General features: G+C 38.7%; 1 protein-coding gene across 1 annotated transcript in view; it reads left to right on the forward strand.

Annotated features, from left to right (window-relative positions):
• LOC108665111 (regulating synaptic membrane exocytosis protein 1) overlaps positions 1–25491 on the forward strand; it is a 51814-nt gene that overhangs the window by 24564 nt on the left and 1759 nt on the right. Inside the window, exons 11-22 of the mRNA XM_047880829.1 lie at positions 194–375; positions 737–1030; positions 2354–2498; positions 3141–3158; positions 4760–4884; positions 5715–5873; positions 8987–11013; positions 11906–12427; positions 14525–14710; positions 19316–19466; positions 24164–24372; positions 25162–25301. Of these exons, the coding sequence (XP_047736785.1) occupies positions 194–375; positions 737–1030; positions 2354–2498; positions 3141–3158; positions 4760–4884; positions 5715–5873; positions 8987–11013; positions 11906–12427; positions 14525–14710; positions 19316–19466; positions 24164–24372; positions 25162–25301 (4158 nt within the window). The remainder of the gene's footprint in view (positions 1–193; positions 376–736; positions 1031–2353; positions 2499–3140; positions 3159–4759; positions 4885–5714; positions 5874–8986; positions 11014–11905; positions 12428–14524; positions 14711–19315; positions 19467–24163; positions 24373–25161; positions 25302–25491) is intronic.

Below are 25491 nucleotides of genomic sequence, written 5' to 3' on the forward strand. Positions count from 1 at the left end.
CGATACTCGGGACACGATACATGTATCGTATTCATATCGTGTGTGCGATACATATATTCGCGTTCATATCGTGTACACGGTACATGTATTCTTATATGAGCAATTTTATTAATTCCTGCCGTTCTGAAATTAAAAAATACCTAAGCAATTTTTCTGACCAAATCCCTGAATCTTTTTTTTTGCACGTGACCAGAGACGCACGATGTGCCTGGACACAGAGTCGGCGTCGACGCTGCCCTCCATCGACCACTTGTCCCCACCGTCCACGGCGTCCCGACTCAGCGAGTCTGACATGAGCGACGCGGACCTCGAGGACTCCCTGCACCAGCGCAAGATGGAGCAGGCCTCCCTCAGCAGCGTCGGCTCCTCCAGCAGGTATGGCCCGCAACCTCGTCATTTTGCGCTCAAATGTCAACAGCCAAATGTGTTTGTTCAAATTTACATATATTGCGCGCAATAGAATAGTTTAAGCGGAAATTCCCTAAGCTAAAACATCTTAAGACTCAACAGTAATAAAAATATTATGGGAGTTGTTATTTTGTGTTTTTAATTGTTGTTATTTTACTAGTTAGTTATTATTTTATCGTCAGCTTTGAGAATAATTCGTAACTTTTCAAACAGAATAACTAAAATGCTTCAATTATCATGCTTAACTTGCTTGCAAAGTGAATTCATAAACGTGGACATCAGTGCTAATCTCGTCTCATCTTTGATTCTCCTACCCTTGACTCCCCAGTCCGCCCCCAGACGACCACAGAGGTTTTGGTTCATACGAACACAGATCGAGGAGAGAGGACCCACGGTTTCGTTCCCCAGGACACATGATGGGTTTTGGGGGAAGTTTGGGTGCAAGCGTAGGGCCTCCATACAAGGATTACATCCCCGCACCAATCCCAATGTCAGCGAGAGGCAGAAGCCAGTCAGCAGCTCCTACTGACTCACCATCGCTGCACGTGTCGAGGTCAAGATCTAAATCACCGAGACGTATACCTGACGTGGCGTCTCGGTCTTTGTCGCCACCCGAAGCGAGGTATTAAAGTGGCTTTCACGAATTTCCTTCTGTTTGCCTTCTTACAATTCTGTCCTCTCACTGGAATATATTTTATAACTTTTCTAACTCGAGTTTTGAATTGCTGAGTTGAAATTTTGCACCCCACACTCAAACAAAAATTTGTCTTGATATTCAAACATTTATTTCTACGTGTGAATCAAAAGTGTCAGTGGTTTCTGTACTGATCATGTGGGCACATTCCTCTTATTAAAAATGGAAAACTTCAGTTCTTACCTCACCTTCGTAAATTGTGCTCTAACTCCCGTCCCCTGTTCCCATCATATTCATGCATGCGACTGCTACTGTTTGGGACGACGCCAAGCATGCTGGCGAAAAATATTCTTATTTCAGTGTACACTTTAAAATCGTGTCATCATAATATTTCTCTCTCAGGATAATTCACTAGAGCTCCAGTGGCACGGTTTTCCAAATGTAATAAATAATAGTCGAGGGTAAAATAATTCATCAAAGAGAGACCAAACACATCCCTGAGACCAAACGGTGATAAAAGGTCATGTTGGTGGTTATGGGTTCTCCTGGAAGTGATGAATGCGGTGTTGGGCGTCCTTTCCTGGATAATACCATAAAATTGTAAGCAACAAATCGGAACTAAAGCTCAATAACTTTGCAGAATCTTTATTATTTCAAAGCTTATTTACGGGTTCAACTTTCCATAAATACATTGCCGCATCATTGCTTTCTCGATAAAATTTGCTTTAATTATCCGGAGGGAATGAGCTTCACGAATAATATTTGTTTGCGTGATTCGTTATTTTGTTTATCATGTCTACTACTTATTAGCAACAAAGTGGACTGCTAATGTATACCTTTAAAAGAAGGTAGACCCAACTTTCGAGAAGTTATTCAACATTCAGTATCTATAGGGAATAATTTCCCTCACTAAGAATGGAAAGAATCAAGGTTTCGCATGCGTGATCAAGCTCTCTCTCTTTGGAAACTTTTCATGCAGTGTTGTTAAAATTGTCTAGCATTTGTGTCTCGCACGTCAATATGTTAATCCATATCCATTTCTTGAATTTATATATTTAAGAAACAAATTAATGGTCCTATATAATCATAATTCATACAATGCAATTGAAAAGGACTCCTCTTTTATCTTCATGAATCTGAGTTACGCGCGGTTCATTAGTGTCGTCCCTGGGCTTATCTTTACAGTGAATAGCGCCATCTTTTCTAGCGTGCCACTTGCCCGCAAGCCGGGCTCCAATTTCTGAGTCTTAGTCGCTGCATTTTCGAGGAATTTGTTATCTTTAGTTTCGCTCATCCCAGCACCTTTGGCAGGCCAGAATATGGGGGAATGGGGGGCGGTCGGCCCCTAATGACGTCACGGAGCGAGACCGCGACCCCTACCAGCTCCCCCAAGAAGCGTCAGCTGCCTCAGATCCCAGCTGCCTTGCAACACGCCAACCGCGACAAAATAACGCAGGTGCCTTGAACCTATAAAGTCAAGCCAGAATTATGAGAAGTTTTTAAATACATTTTCTGTTAGTTAATGATATCAATTATTTTGTTTTGACTTAGATGAATTATCCAGGTCAGGGTCAGGGTTACATTCTTTTTACAATTCTTGTTACAAACATGTACGTGAAGAAAAATCTACATGACTAGAGCTCGCTACTGTGTATGTCAAAATATTTCTACTGCACATGTTCAAACCTTCAAATATCAAGAGCTTGCAACTTCGCGTGTCAAAAGCTTGCAATTGTACCTGTCATGTGCTTGCTACTGCACATATCAATAGCTTACAACTGTACATATGTAGAGCTTGCAACAATAATTTCCAAGAACTAGCTTGTGCTATGTTATAATTCTAATGCCGTGATTTTCGCTGAACATTTCAGCTTGAAATAGCTTAACGAGGCTAATATCTTTAAATTCACTTAAGATTATAGCGGAATGACATTCAATAAAAACGACAGCGAACTCATGCTTCGTTCTCCTAGAGTACTATCAGTCGACAGCGTTCCATGTCTTTAGTTCAATTCCAAATAAGTGAGGTGATAATGAAATGCTTGAATTTTGCCGACCCATGCCTCATTTTCCCTCTCTACTATCCTCTGGCAAGCAGAGGAACAGAGATTCGCAGGTAAACAAAGTTCAAAGTTTGCATTGTCGACGTTTGTCTCGTGGCTTGAGTAGCGGCTGAATTGCTTGTACCATCCCTGCTATTTTAGAGTGACGCAAAGTTACAGCTCGAAAAAAAAACATTTTTCCCCTTCCTAAGTACCCGATTTGGAAAATCCCAGCTAAACCTACAAGCCTGGCAAAGGATAGATGCAATATTTTATCGTCCAGTTTAGGAATTTCCCCTGCTAGCTTTCTTAGTGTTTCAACTCGTCCTGACGACAGTGAGCGCAACCACAGTTGTGGTCCATCACTGTAATGGAGGAAATTATTATGGTGGTCCATCACTATAATGGACAAAACCATTGTTGTTGTGGATCACTTTAATGGGCGAAATCATTATTGCAGTCTATAGGACAATATAAGAAGTGCAAAGAATTGTAATGGGCTAAAATAACGGAAATTAAATCTTCTTTGGCAATAATAGATGCTTAGAGAAAAATAAGTTTTCCGATCATATGTCATCATTTACCAGCATTAAAATATACATTAAATCAACTTTAAGAATTGAACGTTTTCCGCTTATAAACATTGCAAATAAGTGAGAATATTGTGATCAAAATTTATTTCCATACCTAACCTAAAGTTTCGTTGCAGATTGGCATAGTTACTCTCTAATTTCCGGCCTAATAAAGTGTTAGCTAATCGTGCTTCCATGTCCCGCTTATATTGCTTTATGATTTGAGCAGCTACTAATATTTCAATTGTTGTGACGGTTTGTTCTTGAGTCTTTTGGAGTTCTTGTCCAATGCTCATGCTAATAAATTCGCTAAATTGTTAACGTTTTGGTTAGACGCGACGTTCAGAGCCACCAAATTCTTGCCATGATGAGGCAAAAATTGATCACGTTAAACTAAACTGAGAACATTAGTCAATAAATGATTTGTATGTCAAAAGATTACGAGTATTCTATTATTTGAGGGATATTTCACTTATTAACAACAAAAAACATTTGTTAGAAAACTATGCAATTTTAATTTTGAGCAAAAGGCTCTATAAATGTTTAATATACTGAATGTCTCAGAATAAGACGTTTGTCGCTTGAAAAACTGGGACCGGACTTTTAAGATGAAAGTCATAAATAGAACAATTAAAGAAAAAATGTCCAATGAATTTGATATCATGGGGCCTCCAGGTTCAAATCGTGTTCTAAAATGCAGGCTATTAAATTTATGAAAATGCACGCACTATAGTGTTTTTTCTAATATTAAGCTTTGTTGCATTTCATACTTTTAATTTAGTGCACATTGAATAAATAAATTGGGTTATTTACAATTTTGGAACATAACAAATCGAGTGCAAACAGAGCAGATCGTCGGCAGATCGTGGGTCTTTTCAATCCCAATATTTATGTTTGGAGCTCTAGCTAATAATTTTTCAATCATGTAGGTTTTGACAATTCATTTTAGTTTTTACAAGATTTTAATTGTAGAACCATCCAATTTCAACGTTAAATGACTCTTTGCTTGTTACGGTTGCAATTAATTATGGTTATATTTAAATGCTTTTTGTAACCATATTCGATAATTTAAACATATTGGCTTACTAATATTGCCGTTATAGGACCTCGAGGAGCGCGCACGACACATGAAGCTGCGTCTGCGCCAGATGCAGCCGCAGGGACACTCGCGCTCTGCGCTCAACAGCGGCTACAGCGACTCTGAAATCGGAGCTCGCCGCTACGACAGGTAAACATTACATTCTTTTTCGTCTATTTCACTGATATTTCTACATTTTTGTAGTTGAATGGATTCTTTAAATAACATTTTAATTTTAATTGGTTGCTGGGTGCAATTTACTTCAGGGAAAATATAACGTCGACCTCGTCACACATGTAGTTTAATATACGTAGCGTCAGATAGTGTTAGAAGTCTGTGGTATCGAACTTATACTGATGGGTTCAGTTGCGGTCGTGCAGTCGACTAGTTTGACGTGAGATAACTGCGGAGCAGATCTATCAACTGCATGATTGTCTGAAGTATCAGCCACCGTCTGAAGTATCACGCGGATCATCAACAGTCGTCAAAAGTCGACGGTCAAGCGATGTTAATAGTTTTCACGCTGATTTATATCGCTATACATTAAAGCAATTGTTCTCTATCACTGTCCGTACCTAGTAACAATCGGCCAGTCTAACAGGAATTTGATAGATTATTATATGGAATTTTCGTGCATCTCTCTTGCTTGAAACTCTCCAGTGAAAGTATTGGCCCGAGTGATTCCGAATATTTTCCAATGAGATTCCGAGTTTTTTCTCAAATAAACCTCTTGCCTCTGTTTTAATCCTATTTCCATCGCTGTGCATCATCCATCACTTCCTTTTTCGTGGATGCCTATTGCGTAGCTTGGATTTATCATTTTTTTTTTTTTGCATACCATTATTAACTACTTTTTCTTGCCAAACCTCCAACTCGTGCGAAACCTTGCCACTTCTTTTGTTTACTGTCCGTTGGCGCCACAGATCGTCTCAGGCCCAAGTCTTGACGACTCTTGGCTGAACCTTGGCAACTGTTTGCAGGTATACGAGAGGTGCCTCGAGAGGAGCTTTAGCTTCCCCAGAGCGTGACCCGTTGGAGCGAGACCTTGGCGATTCTGCTAGTGATATAGAGAGCGTCGTGAGCGGCGCCAGCACCTTCTCTACTCAGAGCGAACGACCCAGAGGATCCGTTAAACACAGGTGCTTGTCTTGTCTCGTACTAAATAAATAAACTCTTTGCTAACTTTTTCTACACTTTCTCTAAAATCTTGATATAACTGTGTCCCAATTCTGGTGGGCTGCCCAGTGCCTAAATCATTCGACGATTCGCCTCTGTGTAGTCAAGGTATTTCACCTGCCCATGGGAGAAGCCTGCTGACGGGAGCCGAAAAATTCTTTTGTCAATGCAAGCAATACGTGTGCGTTCTGGAAATATCTATTTCTGATGGTCAAATGTATCCATTTGGGCGGTAATAACGAATGTGTTGACAAAAAATTAATTCTCCTGAACTTTTATTTCTTTCTGTTAGCTAAATTCCCAGCACATAAAATGTGAAATGATCCAAATGTTTCATCTCAATCTGTCTCCAGTCAGCTGGCACTCCCAGCGCCTTTTCCACGGGAAAGAATTACGTGGACCTGAGTTAGCAAAAACCTGAGTGTTCCTAACCTAATGATGACAGATTAATCGTAACCTGTAATATGGTTTTATGTTCCATGTAACTTCACCTAAAAATGATCATTTTATATCATGCATTCTAAATATGTCAACAACAAAGTTAAAGTAGGCTTAAGTTAGGTTCCCTGTCATTTGCTCTCGTACAGCCCTCGACAAGTGTTCAATCTCTTTATATTTATTTACACTTCTTACATCTTCATCCATTTTACGTTGGTGTTTTAGCTTCTCACACCACGTCTGTTTATTGCTCAAATCCCCTTTCTGCGTTTCTAGATTTATCAAGTTGCTGTTATATTAATATCCATGACATTCCTCAGAACATGAGTTCCAAAATACGCTTTACGTTATTCGCTTATAGCGCTAATACTTTGCTTGGCAAATGATGAAATTCAATAATTGGAAGAACGGCTGCTCTTGAGTTCATGAGAGGCCATGCCAGCAATGGCTCCTCTGTAATTGATTATTTACATACTCAATTAGACACTATAGAAGATTTTTAACGATGACAAGAAATTTTTTCTGCTTTTCGAGACGCGATCTACTTTGTCAGACCTTGATTTTTATTTGAAAATATTTCTTCTGATGACAAGATTAGTGTCAACTCACATATAATACGAGAGCGTTCAGTGACGCCACTACACATGACAGAGGACAGAGTAACAAAGCGTTCAGTAACACCACTGCACATGACAGAGTAACAGAGCGTTCAGTAACACCACTGCACATGACAGAGTAACAGAGCGTTCAGTAACACCACTACACATGACAGAGTAACAGAGAGTTCAGTAACACCACCACACATGACAGAGTAACAGAGCGTTCAGTAACGCCACTACACATGACAGAGTAACAGAGAGTTCAGTAACGCCACTACACATGACAGAGGAACAGACCACTACACATGACAGAGTAACAGAGCGTTCAGTAACGCCACTACACATGACAGAGTAATAGAGCGTTCAGTGACACCACTACACATGACAGGGTAACAGAGCGTTCAGTAATGTGCCTCTTTGTTAAGCGCTAAGCTCCTCTCCAGCTAACTTTAGGATTCCAAAAGGTGATTTGAATAAATAGGTTCAAGCATACATGCCCTTTGTTAATTGAATGCTGGTGTATTTTCTAGTTGAAAGATGTCCAACGCACGCTGAAAAGTTTATTATGTCCCCAAAAATAACGAGTATATTTAGCCCTGTATCATGTTTGCATTGACATCCATTTTTCCGTGCTTAATAACCATAATATTTCTCTGGACAATTTAATACCTTTTATTTGCTCTTATGGGACTCTAAAAATGTAAGAAATAGAAATTGTTGGTGTGTGCACTCCCTATTTCTTTTCGCTTCACTTGCATCACTTTTACCGCCTCGTTTCCCCTGGTATAGTTCAGTTCACTTCGGCTAAGTGGGATCCAATTGATACATTTCGAAGAAGGGAGAATTGGATGCTCGTTTCTACAAACGCATTCTCTATTGTTAGAGAGACATTGTACAATTTTAATAATTCTTATAGAAAGGGGAATTGAAACCCAGTTTAATATTGTGTGCTGTACATAAATGTTAGAGTTATTCTTCCTCCCTCGAATGAATTCCACTGCCCGATGACTCCACCCCTGCATTGTGCATCACTTGGTTCACGTTGCTTGCTCGATCATCGAAATAATCGTTCAGACTTTTCCCTGACGCTCATTTCGCACGTTAATTTATGCTCAGAATTTTACAATGTAGATGAAAACCGCACATTCAATTTCCAGACAATCATTGTTCATTGCGCAAATCATCTATTACTGTTTCTTTCATTAATATTTCTATCTTTCAGCACCTTCAAAGTTTAACTCCTAAGTCGTCTTCCTACATTTATGTCCTCCACCTCCCTGGAATGGCCAGAGTTTCAACTCATCAAGTGTTTTTTTATTATTCGATATGAGGCTCTGTGACTGTGCATGCTAAGTCATATCATAGACTTTCTATGCTCCAGCGTTGATGATTTCATGAACTCGACTTTGTTTCAAAAGCGCCGAATCTTTTATTTTGAATTTAGTGAAAGCTTTTTATTTAAAAGGAGTTCCATGCTGGGAGTTAAGTCCGTTAGGGACTAAACTTCTGCTCCGATTAATATTTCGGGGTGCAACCATTAGGTTGTCTCAATATTTATTTCATGCAAGAAATAACTCCAGTTTTGTGACTTACGGATTACTTCGAGTATAATTCGGGGCGAAGAAGGGATGTGGTTGATTGGTCATGAAGGAAACTTAAGTTGATGCAATTCTTGGGTTCTATTCTTTGATTTTACGCAACTAATCAGCATCTCATCATTTTTGTTATTTCACGCAACGATATTTTTAAGTGATTTACTTAATTTTTCTGGTCATTGGTACCCCACAGGAGTGTTAAATATATTTTTGTAGACGTTTTTAGTAGTTTAAAATGTTAGTATGAGATTCATCACTGGGAAAACTAATTAATTTTTCTTCTCTTTTCTTTCCCCTTCTTATTGTTTTGCGTTGTATTTTTGTTTATTTATTTTATTGGCTGGTTTTTACCTTCTTTCCTGGCTCTGATCCATTTACCGTTGACTCTCTACCTTTTTGGTACTTGCATAACTAATTGAAATTCTTTGAACGTATTGGAAGCAGCAGTAGACAGCACTTCTCCTCTAGTCTCACTTGTGCTCCTAGTATCTTTCCCACCGACTCTAGTTACTCGCATCCCGACTGGTATGCTGCTGATGTTTCTGGTGTTGTGCGCGACCAACTTCCCTTGCCTGAAGTACGACTCTGGCCAAGAGAAACAACAGATCAAAATCCTTTTCATTCTTCCTCTTCTAATGATAGAGATAAAAAATCTCGTTTTGTTCCAACATTTAATGCTGCTGACTTTTCAACATCCGAATCTTCTCCGCCGTTCAGTATAGAAGATAATCAGTATCTTAGAAGGAGGTTTCAGAGTAGAAGCAACCCTGCTATTGGGTCTTTCCAGTCGAGAAATTTGCCGCCTTTGCAACGCAGTAACACCGTAAGATCATTTTTTCCACCTTCGCCCGTGAAAGTCAAGTTACTCAAGAGTCGTAGTATTGGCGATGAATTTAACGTTCTCAGTAGTAATGGATCAGATGAAATTTTCATCGACTGTAGATTTAATGATGCAATGAGATCAAAATCTTCCGGAGATTTGCATCGCTACTATTCTAAAAAGGTTCCTTCACACGGTTATAATAGTAGAGGATGTAGCGCGTCTGCTCATAGTCCACCCCAAGTGCCTTTTAGAAATAGTGATAGTGGCGTAGAACGTAGGTGGCGTGATGAAGCACGACAGTACGTCGACCGGCGACCACGTAGAAGGGATGCGCCGCCTCGACATGCTCTTCCAGCTCGACAACGACCATGCAGGGATGCCGGGCACGACGCGGGGACTTACTACGGATACGACTCCGAGTACAGCGGTGCAGAGACGGAAGTTTTCTTATCCGATCGATCCTTTGATCGATCATTTAGTCAAGAGAATGACTCAGATCCGTATAATTCTGGATCTCAGTGCGACTGCATGTATGCAATGGATGAGTGTCCTCAAATCGTCAACCAAACTCCTTCATCCTTACCCATAATTGAACGTATAAGTCCTGATTGGCCTCCTAGAAAACCTCTCCTCCAACCCAGGAAACTGGTGCGTGCCAAGACCGAAGGGTCACTAATAGACTACGCAAGAAAAGACCAACGGCTAAGACAAGAAACTCCAGGAAAAGTAGATTATTCTAATACTTTACCTCGCACGGAGTCCTCTTCTAAAAAGAAGAAGCAAGTCAACTTCCCGTTTCCATCACCAACTCCCAAAGTAAAAGGAAATCAGCATATCGGCCAGAATTCTGAGCTAGATTCCACGAAAATGAGATCAGATTACAACAGACGAAACCACCCCCATTCCCAACAATATCTAATCAATGCAACATCTAAAGGCGCTCACGCTGATCAGTCCTCTTTTTGTTCTGACTGTACCACTCCCTTTCCTGACGAAATCATTCATTCACGCTTCGACTCGTGTTACGATAAAAGTGGAATTGACAATGATCGATACGGACCTAGTTTCCATAGTTATGATTCTTCTGATGCTACCTGCAGCAGTTGTGAAGAGAGACGGTCCAAAGAGCGTTACTTGTTAAAGCACGATAATTGTCCCATTCATTGTGGCGAGCTTTCGTCATATCGTGAACGTGACACAGACTCTATTGCTTCACCCATGCACAGCTTGAACCTCTCTTATAATACCTCTGCATGTCCTTCAGTCAAACGCCAAACTATTTACACCGCAGATTGCTTCAGTCATTCTACCGACCGAGCCTATCGAGAGCCTATTCCACCCAAGCCAGATAGCTCACATGAGTGCTTTAGCGTACCTTTTCAGCTACACGTAAATACCCGGGTTCGGCCTAGCTCGTCAGTCAGTATCAATGAACAGCCTCAGTATTTTGAATTTGATGCTAACAGTCCGCCAACTAAAGAGTATCGCGTCATTGCTGATGTAGCCCCTTCTTCTGACCCTGCTAGTGAATTAAGCGATCGGATGAGCGGTTATGGAGCCCCAGGAGGGGCTTTTGGGGGATCAGGAAAGCGGGGTACCTTCGCAAGAAGTCTTTCCACCAGCGAAGTTCCTGAAACTGAGAAAGCAGGTGGGTCTAGCACCTGCGAATGATGTCATTTCACCTGCACTGCTTCGTGTGCCTTCCCCTGTAGCTGTCATGTATCTAATTACTTTCACCGCCTGCCTTCTTCGCTGTTTTCCTGTCTTGCAACTTTACCATCGCAAACAACAAGACTACAGTTCTTGTTGCTGCCACTAATTTAAATCCTGCAACCCTCGTTCTTTCCGTCTGGACTGACTAAACCTCATGAAAAGCATTTGAATTTCTTCCTCTTACCTGACCTCGCCTAAACTTGTCCTACTTGTCCACTCTAAATTCGCTTCTTCTGGTCACTCCATACTTTAAAACGTTAATTTCTAAGAAATTACGTTTACCAAGTAACCCTTGCTACCTGAATGATACTATTATCTAAATGCGTAAGATTATACTATAAGGAAACTTTTAGTGAGATCATGAGAGAGTTTGGTTGCCTGCTTAGTAACAAACGGTTTCTACATTACAAGCATTGGTATGGCTCTGTTCAGCTGCATAAAAGAAGTCACTTATGAAATGTTCATTACTGCACGTAACATCCTCAAACAACGATGTTCTTTCCAAATGAATGAAATTTATGTGAAGACATATAACTACCAACTTTTGTGCATTCAAATCAAGTATTCATTTCAATTTGGCAGGCTGATCATTGCTAAAACCAAGCCTGTTCGGTAGAAGACCTTGAATAGCATGTTTTTAGAGTGTAAATATACCTCAAGAGCTACACTGCACGGTAGCCCAGTGCTGTCTGCTCAGCTGTCGGAAAAATTCTAAGGATCTGTTTTTCGGTTTAGTATCTTTCATTTAATTCTATTTTCTTTTCCTTTCGCTTTTTATTTTTGGCTCGGTCTGCAAATACAACGGACGCCTCGGATATCATCAGCAGCTAAGAAGGGAGTTCGCTCAGAGGCTAAGCCAACGAGTCCCTTGGCCGGTGCGGCGCTCGGCATTCCCACTGCATTACCTCTCAGTCCTTCCTCGTCCACTACCAAAGTTGTTAGTTCCTCCTCGGCCGCTGTTTCGAGTCCATCAAATAACGGGATGAAAAAACTGGAATTTCATGTTAATTTGGGTGACACGCCAAGTACAGAAGGGGCAAAACCTGACCCGGATGGACAGCTTGCATCTACTCCATCCAATTCATCTTCACCGCGGCTTCCGCTGTTCGACAGCGCAGATACCCAAATATTAGAGCTGCCCGAAAGTTCTAAAAGCCGAGGGCAAGAAAGAGGCAAATCACATACCAGTGGCTCAACAACACTGAGAACTGGTGTAGCGGGAGTCCCAGCTACAGAAGCTTGTTCCTCTCTGCCTGAACAAGAAGAAGAATCTGAAAAGGGAACTTCGTCGACATCGTCAGAGCGGGAACTTGGAGCTACAAAGCAATCTGAGTTACATGACAATGTCGGTAAGGCTATTCTCTGTTGGTCTTCCACTTCTTTCCCTAAGGCTCGTGAACTCGGTAAGCTTTTCAGCTGTATCTCTGCCTGCCGACGACATCAGTATGCTTCTATAACTGAATTAAGTAGCACATGTAAATAATTGCGCATAGCAATAGGCGAGATGTATTCGCTGATTGTATGACTGTCTCTGTTCTCTCAACGCTTGGTCAAGATACCTAATGGAGACTTTCCAGCTAATAATTTAACATTATTTTATGTAAATAACTAAATCGGGTTTTTAGATACCACTGAATATGAGAAGAAATACTAGGTCGACTTCGTAGATTTCGCTATTCGGTGCTGCTCCACAATTTTGTGCAGCTCAGAACATGTCCTTGTTAGAGCCTTGTAATGATTCATAGAATAGGTTCGATTCTTTTGTGTGTAATCAGTTATTGACAATCAGTTTATTGACACACCTGAGACACTACTTTGATCACGAGAGATCATTGTCAAGTACTTCTGTTCCTGAACTGTCCTTTGTTGACCCAATATTTTGTTCTCTTGTTTGAGTTCTATATTTTGTTGCGCTAGATTTGATACAGGTTGGGCCTTTACATTTGGGGCACCATCGTAAGTATTGCTCGAGTATCCGCGTGCGCTTTCTGCCAGCATGTACTGTAGTGTATACTCCTTTTAAGTTCAGCTTTTATGCAGCCAAAGTTATATTTTACTATAAGATCGATTCCACTATTCTGGCTCTAACAAGGGTACTAAACAATGTTTGATTTTTCATCAACTACATTGATGCATTCAGTCAGTCGAAGTACTCACCCCCTGAAATGTAGAACATGTCTAAATTAGAAATAGACCCCTGACACAAATGTTGCCGCATTGATGCGAATTACACGATCTTATACCAATCTAATTTTTAGGTTAGGAATTTATCACCGCAGAAATTCAGTTTTACACTTGTCTCGCGCTAACCGAAGAGATATGATAACTTTAATGTAATTTTTTGTTTTACGTTAAGCATGCATTTTTAAATTCTAGAATCCCGTCGTTCGTTAGCTCATATTTGCTTCTTATTGCTAGATTTTGAGGTCTTTGCATGGCTTTTGTGTGTTAGACTCGTTCATGCCACAGAATATTTCGTAGAGTTTTTTTTTTGTATTCATTGTATAAACATGAATGGCTTGCTTTGATTTGCATGAAATAATTAGTTTATTATTTTAATTTGTTATTTTTTTCTTACGCTCTGATTTTTTGTGAATATTCGAAGCATGTCTTCCCTGTCCTCGTGCTTGTAATTGAATGTTTATTAATAAATATTATTATGCTGCTTGATTGTTTTATTTTATATTTCTGTGTGGTTTTTTCGAATGGATTTTTTTACGGTGTTGTTGAATACAGGTATCATTGAATATATTTTTAGCAAAATTAAAACCTGATTCTCAAAATATGCTTCAACGAAATTTATACATAGAAATTTTCTCCATGGCGCGTGCAATGTCCGATACTCAGATCAACGCGATTCTCTTTTTTATGGGTAAATAGTTCGTATTGAATCTTTTATTGCTGTTGTGTAACTTCTCAAAAAATTTTACCTGAAATTGCTTTTCATTGTTTTCAATTCTTGATTCACTGAGATTCCGATGGGCTACTAAAGGTGCTACGTTTCATGGATAAAATTACAGCGGTAATTAATTTTATTTGAAAGATGATCAACATTTGTCTTGTAATTCAGAGTTTCTTCGCGTTTAAGTACAGAATAGTTATCAATGAGCTAACTTGATGTTATCTTCAGACGACAATAATGCCATTCCAGAAGCGTTAATCGTTAATTTTTGCTTCATAGCAAAAATGTTGGATTGCTGAATTATTATATTACCATTCAATTAAGTACGATAATTTTGTTAGTATGTTAGCTCGATTTCATAATGCCAACAATTGAAGATATCGTAAGTTAACACAGTGAACAGAATCATGTACCTCATTTCTCTTTAGCTCGGGAATCAATGTTCACGAAGTTATCTCTTGGAAGCTTTCGACGTTCAAACTTAGAAGCTTTGCAATTTAACTCTGTGTGTGATCTCGTAACCCGACCGCCACTCCCGCCACAGACGGAAGCCTAAGTGACAGCGCCGCAGGTTCCTTCACTCTGGACCCCAAAGAGCGAACTCGTCTCGCCACAGGCGACAGTTTTGCCGCAAGCACTCCGGGTGGAGGCTCTTCGCCTGGCAAGTCCGACTCCAGCATTGCAGGTCTGGCTAAGAAATCGTCATCCACATCGAAGCTTTCTGATACCGGTGGGTAACAACGATTAATGTCAAGCATTCATTTGCTTGTGTTTGTTTGCAAGTTCATATTCATTGAGTAATCTATGTATGGGAGCCCGACAAGATCTTATTCATTGTCCAGCAATTCGTATAGTTGTTTTACAAAATCTTACTAAATTTTGGATGAGATTTCGGAAAGTTTGTTGGCTCTAGCAGTTGTAAAATAGATCTCAATTGACTGTATTTAAAGCAACTTCGTCATTCGTTCAAATTGCAATGAATTTAAGGGTTAAAAGCCATGAATTTCGAACATTTACGACTAAGTCATCGTATTAACTTCAGGCCAGCTTAATAATTAGTTAACTTTATTTCTCTCCATTCATAAATTTTTATAATTTTGCGCGACTTGAAGGATAGAACTTTTATTTCAAAAATTATGCTTCATTCATATTCATTCCTGCCTCCTGCATACCTCCCATGTGAGCGACAAAATGCGAAATTTTGATTCCGCCCTCCGTGCTTCACCCATTTTGTTTTTAGCTTTAGTTCGGTATCATCAAATTTGTGTCAGATTAATGAACTATAGTCAATATGATTGTATTTTGCCATTATTTTTTTGTGTGCACCTGAACATTTCTGCCCTCAATGCACTATTATTAATAAGATAGTCGATAACCAAGTTGTGCCGTACGCTTTCAGATGGCCATTTAATGTCAATTAATGTGATAATGTTTCATTATAAGGTTATTGAAGAAACTAGAAGCTGTTGCCAATCCTAGATTGTATCTTCAACTGAAATTAGGAATTATAATTCATTTTACATGTTAACAAAGCTCATTGCAATATAGACTGCATTACATGGGTTTATTTTCGTTACAGGTCATAAGACCTCGTACGAAAATAAGCTAAATAGTATCGTTAAATTTCTTGTTTAAATACATTGTCGTTTTCTATAATATCGTTAAATGTATAACCTGAATTCACAAGAAATGCTACAAATATTTTCAAAAAAGATAGTTACATCAACGAAATGCGAAGCATGTAGATGTTATCTAGACTGGTGTGTAACGTGTTATTTCTTACCGCCCTTCCGCCACTCCATGGATTCATGTAACTAGATACGTCCTATAGTCAGAGCTCTCTGTATCTGCTCATTATGTATAATATCTATTTGTCGTACAATGGAAAGCTTAATTAATCGTCTTGATCGGCACTAGTTTCTAGCAAATACTCTGATCTTAAAAGAAAGTTTGTTAGCGCTGCTCTCCTAGATCTGCTTCATTTTCCGTGTCGCTATCACTTTCCCCCAAAGTGTAAAGACCGGATAAGTGGATTCTATGATCACGAAATTTTTCCACTCCGCAAGAATTGGAACATTATTAAATGTATTGATAAGATTCATTGTGATATTTGTTACGGAAATTCTAACGTCAAAGTTTTTTGTAAGAAACTTCCCTGGAAAACTCGAAGAATTTTTTCTATCGAGCAGCGAAGAATTACTTATTTGCAATTGGACTCCAATATTTTTCCACAGTTTTTTCTCTATTAAAAATTAATATGATATAAATGCGAAATTCCATGTTCCCTAAAAGTAAAACTGTTTCTTTTTTCAAAAGGAAATAAGCGATACATTTCTAAACGCACCGCGAATATTTAGAAATTTCAAATTTTCACAAGTGACTCCACGTCCGGTTTTTACACTGCTCTATCATCTTCTTGTTTCATCTTTTTTTTATAACTTGCTAATTATAACTTTTTTAATTGTTATTTTTCTGTTTTCAATAATTGGGTTTATAAAAATATTCTTTTTCGAATTTATCGTCAATACAAAGCCAGGCTCAATCAAAAGTATTTATTGTTTCAAGAAAATTTCACTGGCGGTCTTAAGAAATAGAATCGGTCTATATTAGGATGACCGAAACTGTTGTTTATTATTGTCCACTTTCGCCGCATCTGGCCGTACTAGCCCAAATTCAATAATTAGCCACTGAGCGAATTAGTTGTACGTAAATTATTATTACTCGTAATGAATTGCAATGCAGTAGTCCTTTATCTTGAAGTTATTTTCATACACTACATACTGTACATGGAATTATTTCATCTCACGAGCTTCTGCTAGGCTACCTTGATACAACTGTATTTTCCTTGCCAAAGTATGTATGGATTTTTCAACATATTGTGTCACATCATTCAGCAGCTTTTTGGACACAATGTCATGCACAAGAGATGTATATAGCCAATTTTATACATTAGGTTTCAGGAATTTAACCCTATAGCTACTAATTTTAATAGTGTCAAACACTATATTGCATTCTGGTCATTTGCTTGTACCTAATCAAAGCGCAGCCTAAAATAAAAGGGGATTCATTTGTCCGATTGAACGAATGAGAGCACAAACAAAAAAGCACTCTTGTCGAACAGGAAGAATCTAGCGTTCAAGCAGACCATTCGTCTTAAAATGTGTGATTGGACAATATCCAACGTCAGTGAATAAAAAAAAATCAGAAATCACGTTTATGCCATAGATTTAGATTAGCATTATCACAAACAAAATTATCAAACTCAATGTTTAATGTCCAACCTCGACAAATAATTTATTTGAGATGATAATATAGCCGTCAAATTTATCCTCTTATCTTCTAAAAAAATGTTCATTGTTTTAGTTTCATTCCTTTTTGTTTTCAGAAAAATAATTAATCTCTCATCAAGCATGACTGCATCACACTTTCATGACTGTTTTCTGGATAACTGTCCGAACATCTAATGTCTTAATGCCATGACCAGAAAACATTGTTGCCTCGTTCACGCTAGTTATTTTCTTAGTAATTTTCGGTGGTGTTGTGGTGGGTCAATCTTCTTTATAGAGGCTAGAACTTTTGATACACACATGCAAACGAAGATAAGGTGATTACATCGCGTTGGCATGACAAGCTCTGCAATTTACTTTAAATCTGAATGCTGACTATCTGCAACTAGGTTTCATATTTGTGCCTCATGAAAATACAAACTTATGAGATAGACGCAACTCGTCTTCATTCGTTCAAAAATTTTATAGCAAATTCGTGACCGGAATCTATATTACTGCTCAGCATGTTCCATGCGCGTGGATGACACCTCATTTTCGGTTGTCGATGTAAAGAGAAAACAATAATCTATATCAACTTTATTCCATAGACTGAACATATTTTTCCGTATCAGGAGAGTATCGCATGCTTTTCTGGATGGTGGTGCTGTTGTTGATGTCTAGTTCACTAGATATTTACGCCTTAAATTACTTAATGCAAAAGTATCAATCGGCATATGCCCAAGTATCAATAATACAGTATAAATGCCCGAGTATCAATAAAACAGCAAATTGAACGTGATCAGTGGCAGGCGGTCGTGTACAGCAAAGAACCATTGACCGCGTGTGATTATTAACAGTTGAAGAAGCGTTGTGAAGAGAAGCTTTATCGTACGTTTTCTATTAAAAATAACACTACAAGCAAAATTAAAAGCTAAGACTGCTTAAAATGTACAGTTGGCTAACCCCAAACTAAAATAAATTGAGTGGCTATAGCAACCTGTAAAATACCATGCATTCCATCAATTTTCAAAGATATCAGTGAACAAAGGTTTTAGCAAATTGTCATTCATACTCATAAAATGTTACACTCCCAAGTACAATAATTCATCATCTACCCCGTAATAAATTGGTTTATGAACTGTTGTTGAGCTAGAAATTGACACAAGTTAACTATTTGAAATTGGTTGTACTTTGCAAATGTTTCCTTTTTGACATATTTTTGTCCTGACCAAACACCAGAGCAGCAATTGAATTTACATTATAACTTATGTTGGTTTCTGCCAGAATAATTGAGATAAATATTCTATTTAACTGCACTGATATTCGAACATTCGAAGCTTTCTTGGTTCACATGTTGCACGGCAGCTGCAATATACATTGGTTGTAGCATACGTCGTTCCAGAATGAATGTTTCCTACATTAAAACTTCAGAAATCGCTTCCCTTTCACATCAAGCTCTGATATTCCTGATATTCGCCAACTTCCTTTTCTTCCTGATATTTGTCGGTCGCATTTCTTGGCACTGAGAAGCCATTGTGCTATGTAAAGAATGTATAGAAGATATTTTTAAGAATCGCTTCGAGAACGAATGCTTTCAAAGTTTATTTTCTAGGTTTGACCTTACAAGAGAGATATTCCGGAACGATTGAGTCTGAGAAACTGGAATAAATTTAATGACAAAGTTGGATTGCTAAGTTTAAATCGCAAATTTCAAAAACGTCATTGTTTCCTGCAACTAATCTGTTCATCGGCAATGCTTTGCAAGCAGTAATACTGCTTATAAGTTAGTCAAGCCGAAACTTTCTTTCACAGAAATTTTAGGCGTCAAAAATACTTCTTCTTACCGAGTGAATCGGAATAACTTTTTGCGTGTTGCACCATGTAAAAAATACTCACTATATTCTTTACAAGATGAATTATAAGCTTGGTTTAAAATCCAGTTTGGACCAGTCTCACTATTCCTGAACGACTTTCTGACTTCAAACATTTAGCAGCATTATTTACCCGTTAACTTTATGTTGCTTGTGAGTTTTAGTGTTTTCATTTGTGCTAACAATGGATCTCTCCAGGTCGCAAACGCAAGTTAGGTTTCCGGAAAAAGTCCCGGAGCACAATAACCGTACATCGCAGTGAAGAAATCCTACCTACCGCATCACGTCACCTACTGCGACAAAGCTCTAGTCAGAGCAGCGAGGAGGTTGATGCAGAGTTGTGGGAAAGGTGTGGTCATGTCTATACCGCTGACAACTAACATTCCTGATCTTATCATCTTCCTGGTCAACCGACGATCATTGCGAAAATCTCAACATAATGAATTATTGCATCCGACTTTGTTACTAGCTTAGATTGTCTTTTTTTGTGAAAGATTAAACTTCATAAAATCAGCTCCAGTCTTTTTATCCGTAATTTATTATTTAATCGATCACTGCAAAGACCATATTCTCAGGAGCATTACACAACCGGCTAAAAATTCATAAATGCTTCCCAAAAAGTTTCAAACCTCCAACAGTGATTCGTATAATTTTATCAACTCGCACATCATTTCAAAATAAAGATTGGAGTTGTCAACTCAACCCTCGTAATCGAAATCGCACGCGGGTATCCATTCTGCCCATTTCTTCTAAAGTTCTGTCCTTTTGACGTTCTAAAGTCGAATCCGTTTATCAAATGAAAAATTGTAGGTCCAGAAGTTGAAAAGTTCGGAATGTGTGGTGTCATTCATGCGATGTCATCCATAGGACTTAGCATGGAAGATGCGTCACAAAATGTGGGTTGCCCGTGCCTGATGACCACAAGTGTACGATGGGGAAACTCAACTGATTGGAATGTGATGCGCCGCCAAATGCCCAACAACATGTCTTCGCATTAGCAGCTTACATTGCCTTTAGATTACTTATTAGATTGAGTTTTATGGCTTTTTGATCATTTCTGTGCTTTTGTAGCTATTCTAGTGAGGGATCAATTTCGAAGAACAGTATTTTTATCGATTCGCAAGCTCTTTGGCCTTTTAAAAGTTCTGTTTCAGTTATTCGTAATAGCAATATTATTAAAATAATCGAAAAATTCTGGAAAGTATCAAAATTTATTTAAATTCTGCTCTTCGAGATAATGCCTTGGTTTTAATCGGTGATTCCAAGAATTTAAGTTATCGTTTAGAGCATTTTGGTTACCTACTTACCTTATCCGTATGTGTAAATGTATTTATTCTCTGTGGAATCCACTGTGTTCCTCCATTTGTTTCGCCAGAAATTCTTGTAGACCAAGAACTCTTATGACACAAATCTCTACTTCTGTTCCCCATAATGTTCCCTCAAATCCTTCAGTAATTTATCCCAACCCTGAAATTGTGAAGATTAAAAGTGGAGTCGATGCTTGGTTTGTGCATCGTGAACACTTGGATGAATACTAAAATTACAAACAGTTATGTTGCGTAGAATAGTAGTGGCTTCATTGTCTGCATGAAAACATTTGTTGCATTGAACTGTTGTCAAAATTCAACTTTTGTTCAGATAACTCGTCCGAATTTAAGGCAACGTGTTTGTCTTATATTTGGAAGTAGCACAGAATTTCTGGAGTTTGTCTTTCGCCTTGTATTGTGATATGTGTAGCGCTTCTATACACTTAGTGCTGTGTGGGGGAAATTACACATCCAAGATTGCTAATTTAACCACCTGATTTTGTTTACTGCTAATATCCTTCACACAGTCAAACTTTGAGCCTTTTCTTTTCATTGTCTCGAGTTGTCGTTCTCAGCGGGCGTCGAACCGTCTTATTCCCATATCCTTTCCGGTGTTCTTTTTATGTAGGTTCCCACCTACGTTTTACGCCGACCGAGAGAAAAACTAGTAAGCTCTACCTAGATAATCCTTTTGCCTCCCGCAGAGAATGCTAGAAAGCCTAGTAGTAGCTGGATTGTGCGGTCCGAGGAAGTGCTACCGGAGAGCACTGCCGGCACTCACTCAACCGGACAATCTCCGGCCATGATTGGTAGCAAGACTAGTCTCAGTCCCGAGGGACATGCGTAAGTACCAATACAGACATCCCCTCTAAAACAGCGCTCATACACCCGGCTTGTACTTAGCGTTACACCTGCCTTGGCTTACAGAAAGTCCTTATGGTATCTTCACCTTGCAATTTGTGTCGGCTCAAATTAGAAAGAAAAATCGGAGCAAACATTCCCTTCGATAAATTCCATTGTAATTCTTCTTGGTCCTTCTCAGACAATTTTTTTTATTGACTCTTGAATATTTTGTCATCATTTAGAAGGATTTTTTACTCTATCCAGTCTGATCTATGAAAATTTGTCCATTGTAAACACCCTTCTCGTTTCCTCACTAATCTTTGAGCTCGTGAATGACTTCGGCTTCTTGAGTTTCCTATAATTCAATCAATTGCAGAAAACAATCCTCGCTGGTTGACTATACTCAAATATTATGTCGATATAAACTCATAAAATTATTAAAAATTATCAATTAACTTTTACAACAAGGAAAAAAACTTATCAAAATTACAAGTTAAACTGTGATTGTGTTTTGATGGCTGCAACATTCAAATTATTCAGAATTATTGCGTAACTAAAAATTTATTAATGTCTCAATATTACCGGATGTGAATTTGATTTTATTCATTTGAAGTATTTACTTTTGAATTTTCCAATAAATAATAATTTACAAAAATTAAAGAAGTAAACTTCCACGAGCCCGTGTGTACTTTATTAATTTAACATGCACTTGCATTTAGCACTAAAAAGCTTCGTATTTTGTTTCGTGAGGACATTTCTAATCAAACTTAACTGTCAAGGTTCAATTTAACTTTAAAAGACAATTTTCAAGCACCGGACCATTCCGACACAAGATTTTCCAAGTACACTCTTTTCGAGTTATGGTTAAAAAATTAGTGTGGACGTTACTTTCATTTACTTTACAACACAGTGTCTTACCTCTCCTCGCCACCGCTTGTGAATGGCCGCTTGTGTGACATCCTTGCGACCACTGCTTCCAATAGCTGCTTCGATGCGGTATCACGCGACAACACCGAAACAAACTACGCACCAGTTCATGTTCCTCATGAAAACTTGAATTTCGTTAGATTAAATTATTTGAAATTGTATTTCTCAAACGAACATAATTTTTCTATTACTTTCCGAGCCAGCTTTTTCTGTGAACGAGATCTGCCGTAAGTAAACCGCCCACACTCGAAGCAAATAATTTATTTTTTAAGCAGCGCCTAGCTTCTTCGCAAAATGGCCACGAAAACGCTTGCCCTTCCACATTCCCGTGAGTAGAAAAAATTTCCCCGAGTCCATAAACTGATATGCATTCATATAGTGCTTTGAAGTAATTTGTACTTATGGACCCTTTGCTTTCAACTCGGCACGATATATTTCGTCAAAAATGTCTTCCTTCGGACAATTTTATGAATTACAGTCCTTCAGTTAAAAAACAATAGTGAATTTTTTCCAAAAATGAGAAAATGCGCTAAAAAGGGAATGCTCAAAAAATTTTGATCTTACATCTTCCCTTTTCATTGGAATTTAAGAATGATCTTGTCTTTCTTTATACGCACTTCTAATCATAGTCCGTGAAGGCAAAGAGTCCTTTGACGTGTTGTAGACTTGCACGTTGTCCACAAAGGTCCTTTCTAGAAGTAAAGTGTTAAGCGGGCTCTGCTGCCTGTCTGTCCTAACGTTCGTTAAGTCTTGTGTTCTCGCACTTAGTAGAACGCTAAACTAACACCAAGTGAATTTATGAGGCTGTACATTTTTCTCTTCGAACTTTCTTTCACCGAAAACTGAGAAAATTTGATATCTTATCATTGTTGCAGTGCCAACACCTTAATGGATATCCCGTTTCTATGTTGGAGTTTTTTCAATAGTTATCCTCATTGAGCTCAATTATATAAATGTAGACTGATGAACAGACGATGTTATTTGTTCGATAATAATCGATTAATTAACATTTTTAAATAAGTAAAAAATTACAATTTATAATTAAGTCATACATTTTCAAGTTATAAATTATAATTTATGACTTATTTAAAAATGAGAGGAAAAAATGGCCTCATGATTTCAAGCTGTGGGGTGACGTAGTGTCGAAGTAGACCTCCATGTGCTTGATGCTGTTTCAATAGAACTAACGGGTGGCACTGAGTGATACTTGATGTTGTGAATGCTGTGGTGATTGAGAGACAACAACTGAATGAAGAGGGATTGATTAATCAAGAGTGATTTATTTATGGAATACCCAAGTGCATCATGAATTTCATCATCTCTGAACTTCCATATCCGCGAGTAAAGAGTAATAACAATTTTTATAATGCTCAGCTGGAAAAGAGTCCCAAATCCGAAACAAGTGAAATGTTCGAACTTATTCGAAGTAACTCAATTTCATTACCGAATAAAATATTTCCTGCTACTTTGATTTCTTTATATGTAATGTATTCGAAAATAAAAACTTATTTTCCGCATTAAAGAGACACCAATCTCTTAATTGTAATCTCTTGCAGCTTTCGATAAGCGGAAACGGTGCTTGGGTGTATAATTGATTGTGGAAGTTTTGAAAATGTTGGAATCTATGAAGGAAACAATTGAAAGTCTGATGGAAAGATCAGAATAGATAATGTGTGCTTGTTTGCTGCTCATTTATCTTAGATAACAATTGAAAAACTCAGCAAAATTGCAATGCAATGACTCAAAAAATTTTCATGTTCAGTGAACGTGCGCTAATCTTAGAAGTAATATTTCTCTGCTCTAGAAATCATGAATAAATCGAGTTGAAATTTATTTCGAAACTAGCTGACTTGTTATATTGACCTGCCATGCAACTGACATCGTAATGTTATTGCCATAGAATTCTGATAAATCAAAGCTCAGAATTAAGTTTCTATGACACCAGCTTTATTTTTCGTCCACCGTCCAGCCGAGGCACACGCAGACGCGCCCCCACGGGTGAATTGACCGAGTTCATAGAGGGGCTCGGGCCGGGCCAGCTCGTGGGCCGTCAGGTGCTAGCGGCCCCAACGCTTGGGGACATTCAGCTCTCGATGTGCGAGCGCAAGAACAAACTCGAAGTTGAGGTGATACGCGCCCGAGGACTACAGTGCAAGTCTGGCTGCAAGACTTTGCCAGGTAGTTATTGACTCGCGCCGAGTGAACCTTTATGCAGCATCTTAACATGTTGCATTTTAATATTGTGGACTGAATAAAGAGTGAGTTTTGGTAAGCAGCTCTCCCTGCATGACTTCTGTGCATATGTATGTGAATATCTTCATGTAAATTTTATTTCTTCATACAAAATATTATGGTACTCGATCGAGTGCCACCATTGAACTGCTTGTTCTAACACAAACTCTGCAGAAGCTTTCCTGCAGATTTACACCAGTGACGCTTAGAATTTGATATCAGTTTCTATAACTCCTCTTTCTAATTAGGTTTTAATATTTCAGTAGCTATCGATGTAGATTTATTCGCATTAGAATTAATTATTGGTGTTTCATTTGACAGCAGCGAAAACTAATCGTATACTTTTTACATTTCTGGTGCCTCAGTCACCAGAAATGTTCTTCATTCTAAACTGTTAAAATTACAGTGATAATTCTAAACATAAGTTGCTGTCGTACGTCTGACAGTCTAGCATGAAAGATGAAAATTTTTAGACAGACAACAGTTTATAAACCATAATTGCCTCACCACGAGAGCATGATGAGAGATAACTTTCTATAAGCCACAATTGTCTCACCATGAGAACAGCCCCGTACGTGAGAAATAACGTTCTATAAGCCACAATTGTCTCACCATGAGAACAGCCCCGTACGTGAGAAATAACGTTCTATAAGCCACAATTGTCTCACCACGAGAACAGCCCCGTACGTGAGAAATAACGTTCTATAAGCCACCATTGTCTCACCGCGCGAGCAGCCCCGTACGTGAAAGTGTACCTGGTTGATGGCAAGAAGTGTGTAGCCAAAGCCAAGACGGCGACGGCTCGCCGGACGCTGGACCCGCTCTACCAGCAGCAGCTCATCTTCCACGAGCGCTACCACGGCTGCGTCCTCCAGGTGAGCTGCAATTAATAAGAACGCAGGCCACCTGGTGGCTCCAGTCTCTTTCCTATTTATGAATATGATCAAGCCGAGTATTTTGTTACTTAAATTAACTATGTAAGAAGCTTGACAGTATCCATCATCTGCTTGTTTGTAGGAGAAAATAGGCAAGCAATAATTTCAAGCTTTATATCTAGTGCTTCCA

Source organism: Hyalella azteca, unplaced genomic scaffold (assembly GCF_000764305.2).
Source record: "Hyalella azteca isolate HAZT.00-mixed unplaced genomic scaffold, Hazt_2.0.2 contig6413, whole genome shotgun sequence".
Lineage (NCBI taxonomy): Eukaryota > Metazoa > Arthropoda > Malacostraca > Amphipoda > Hyalellidae > Hyalella > Hyalella azteca.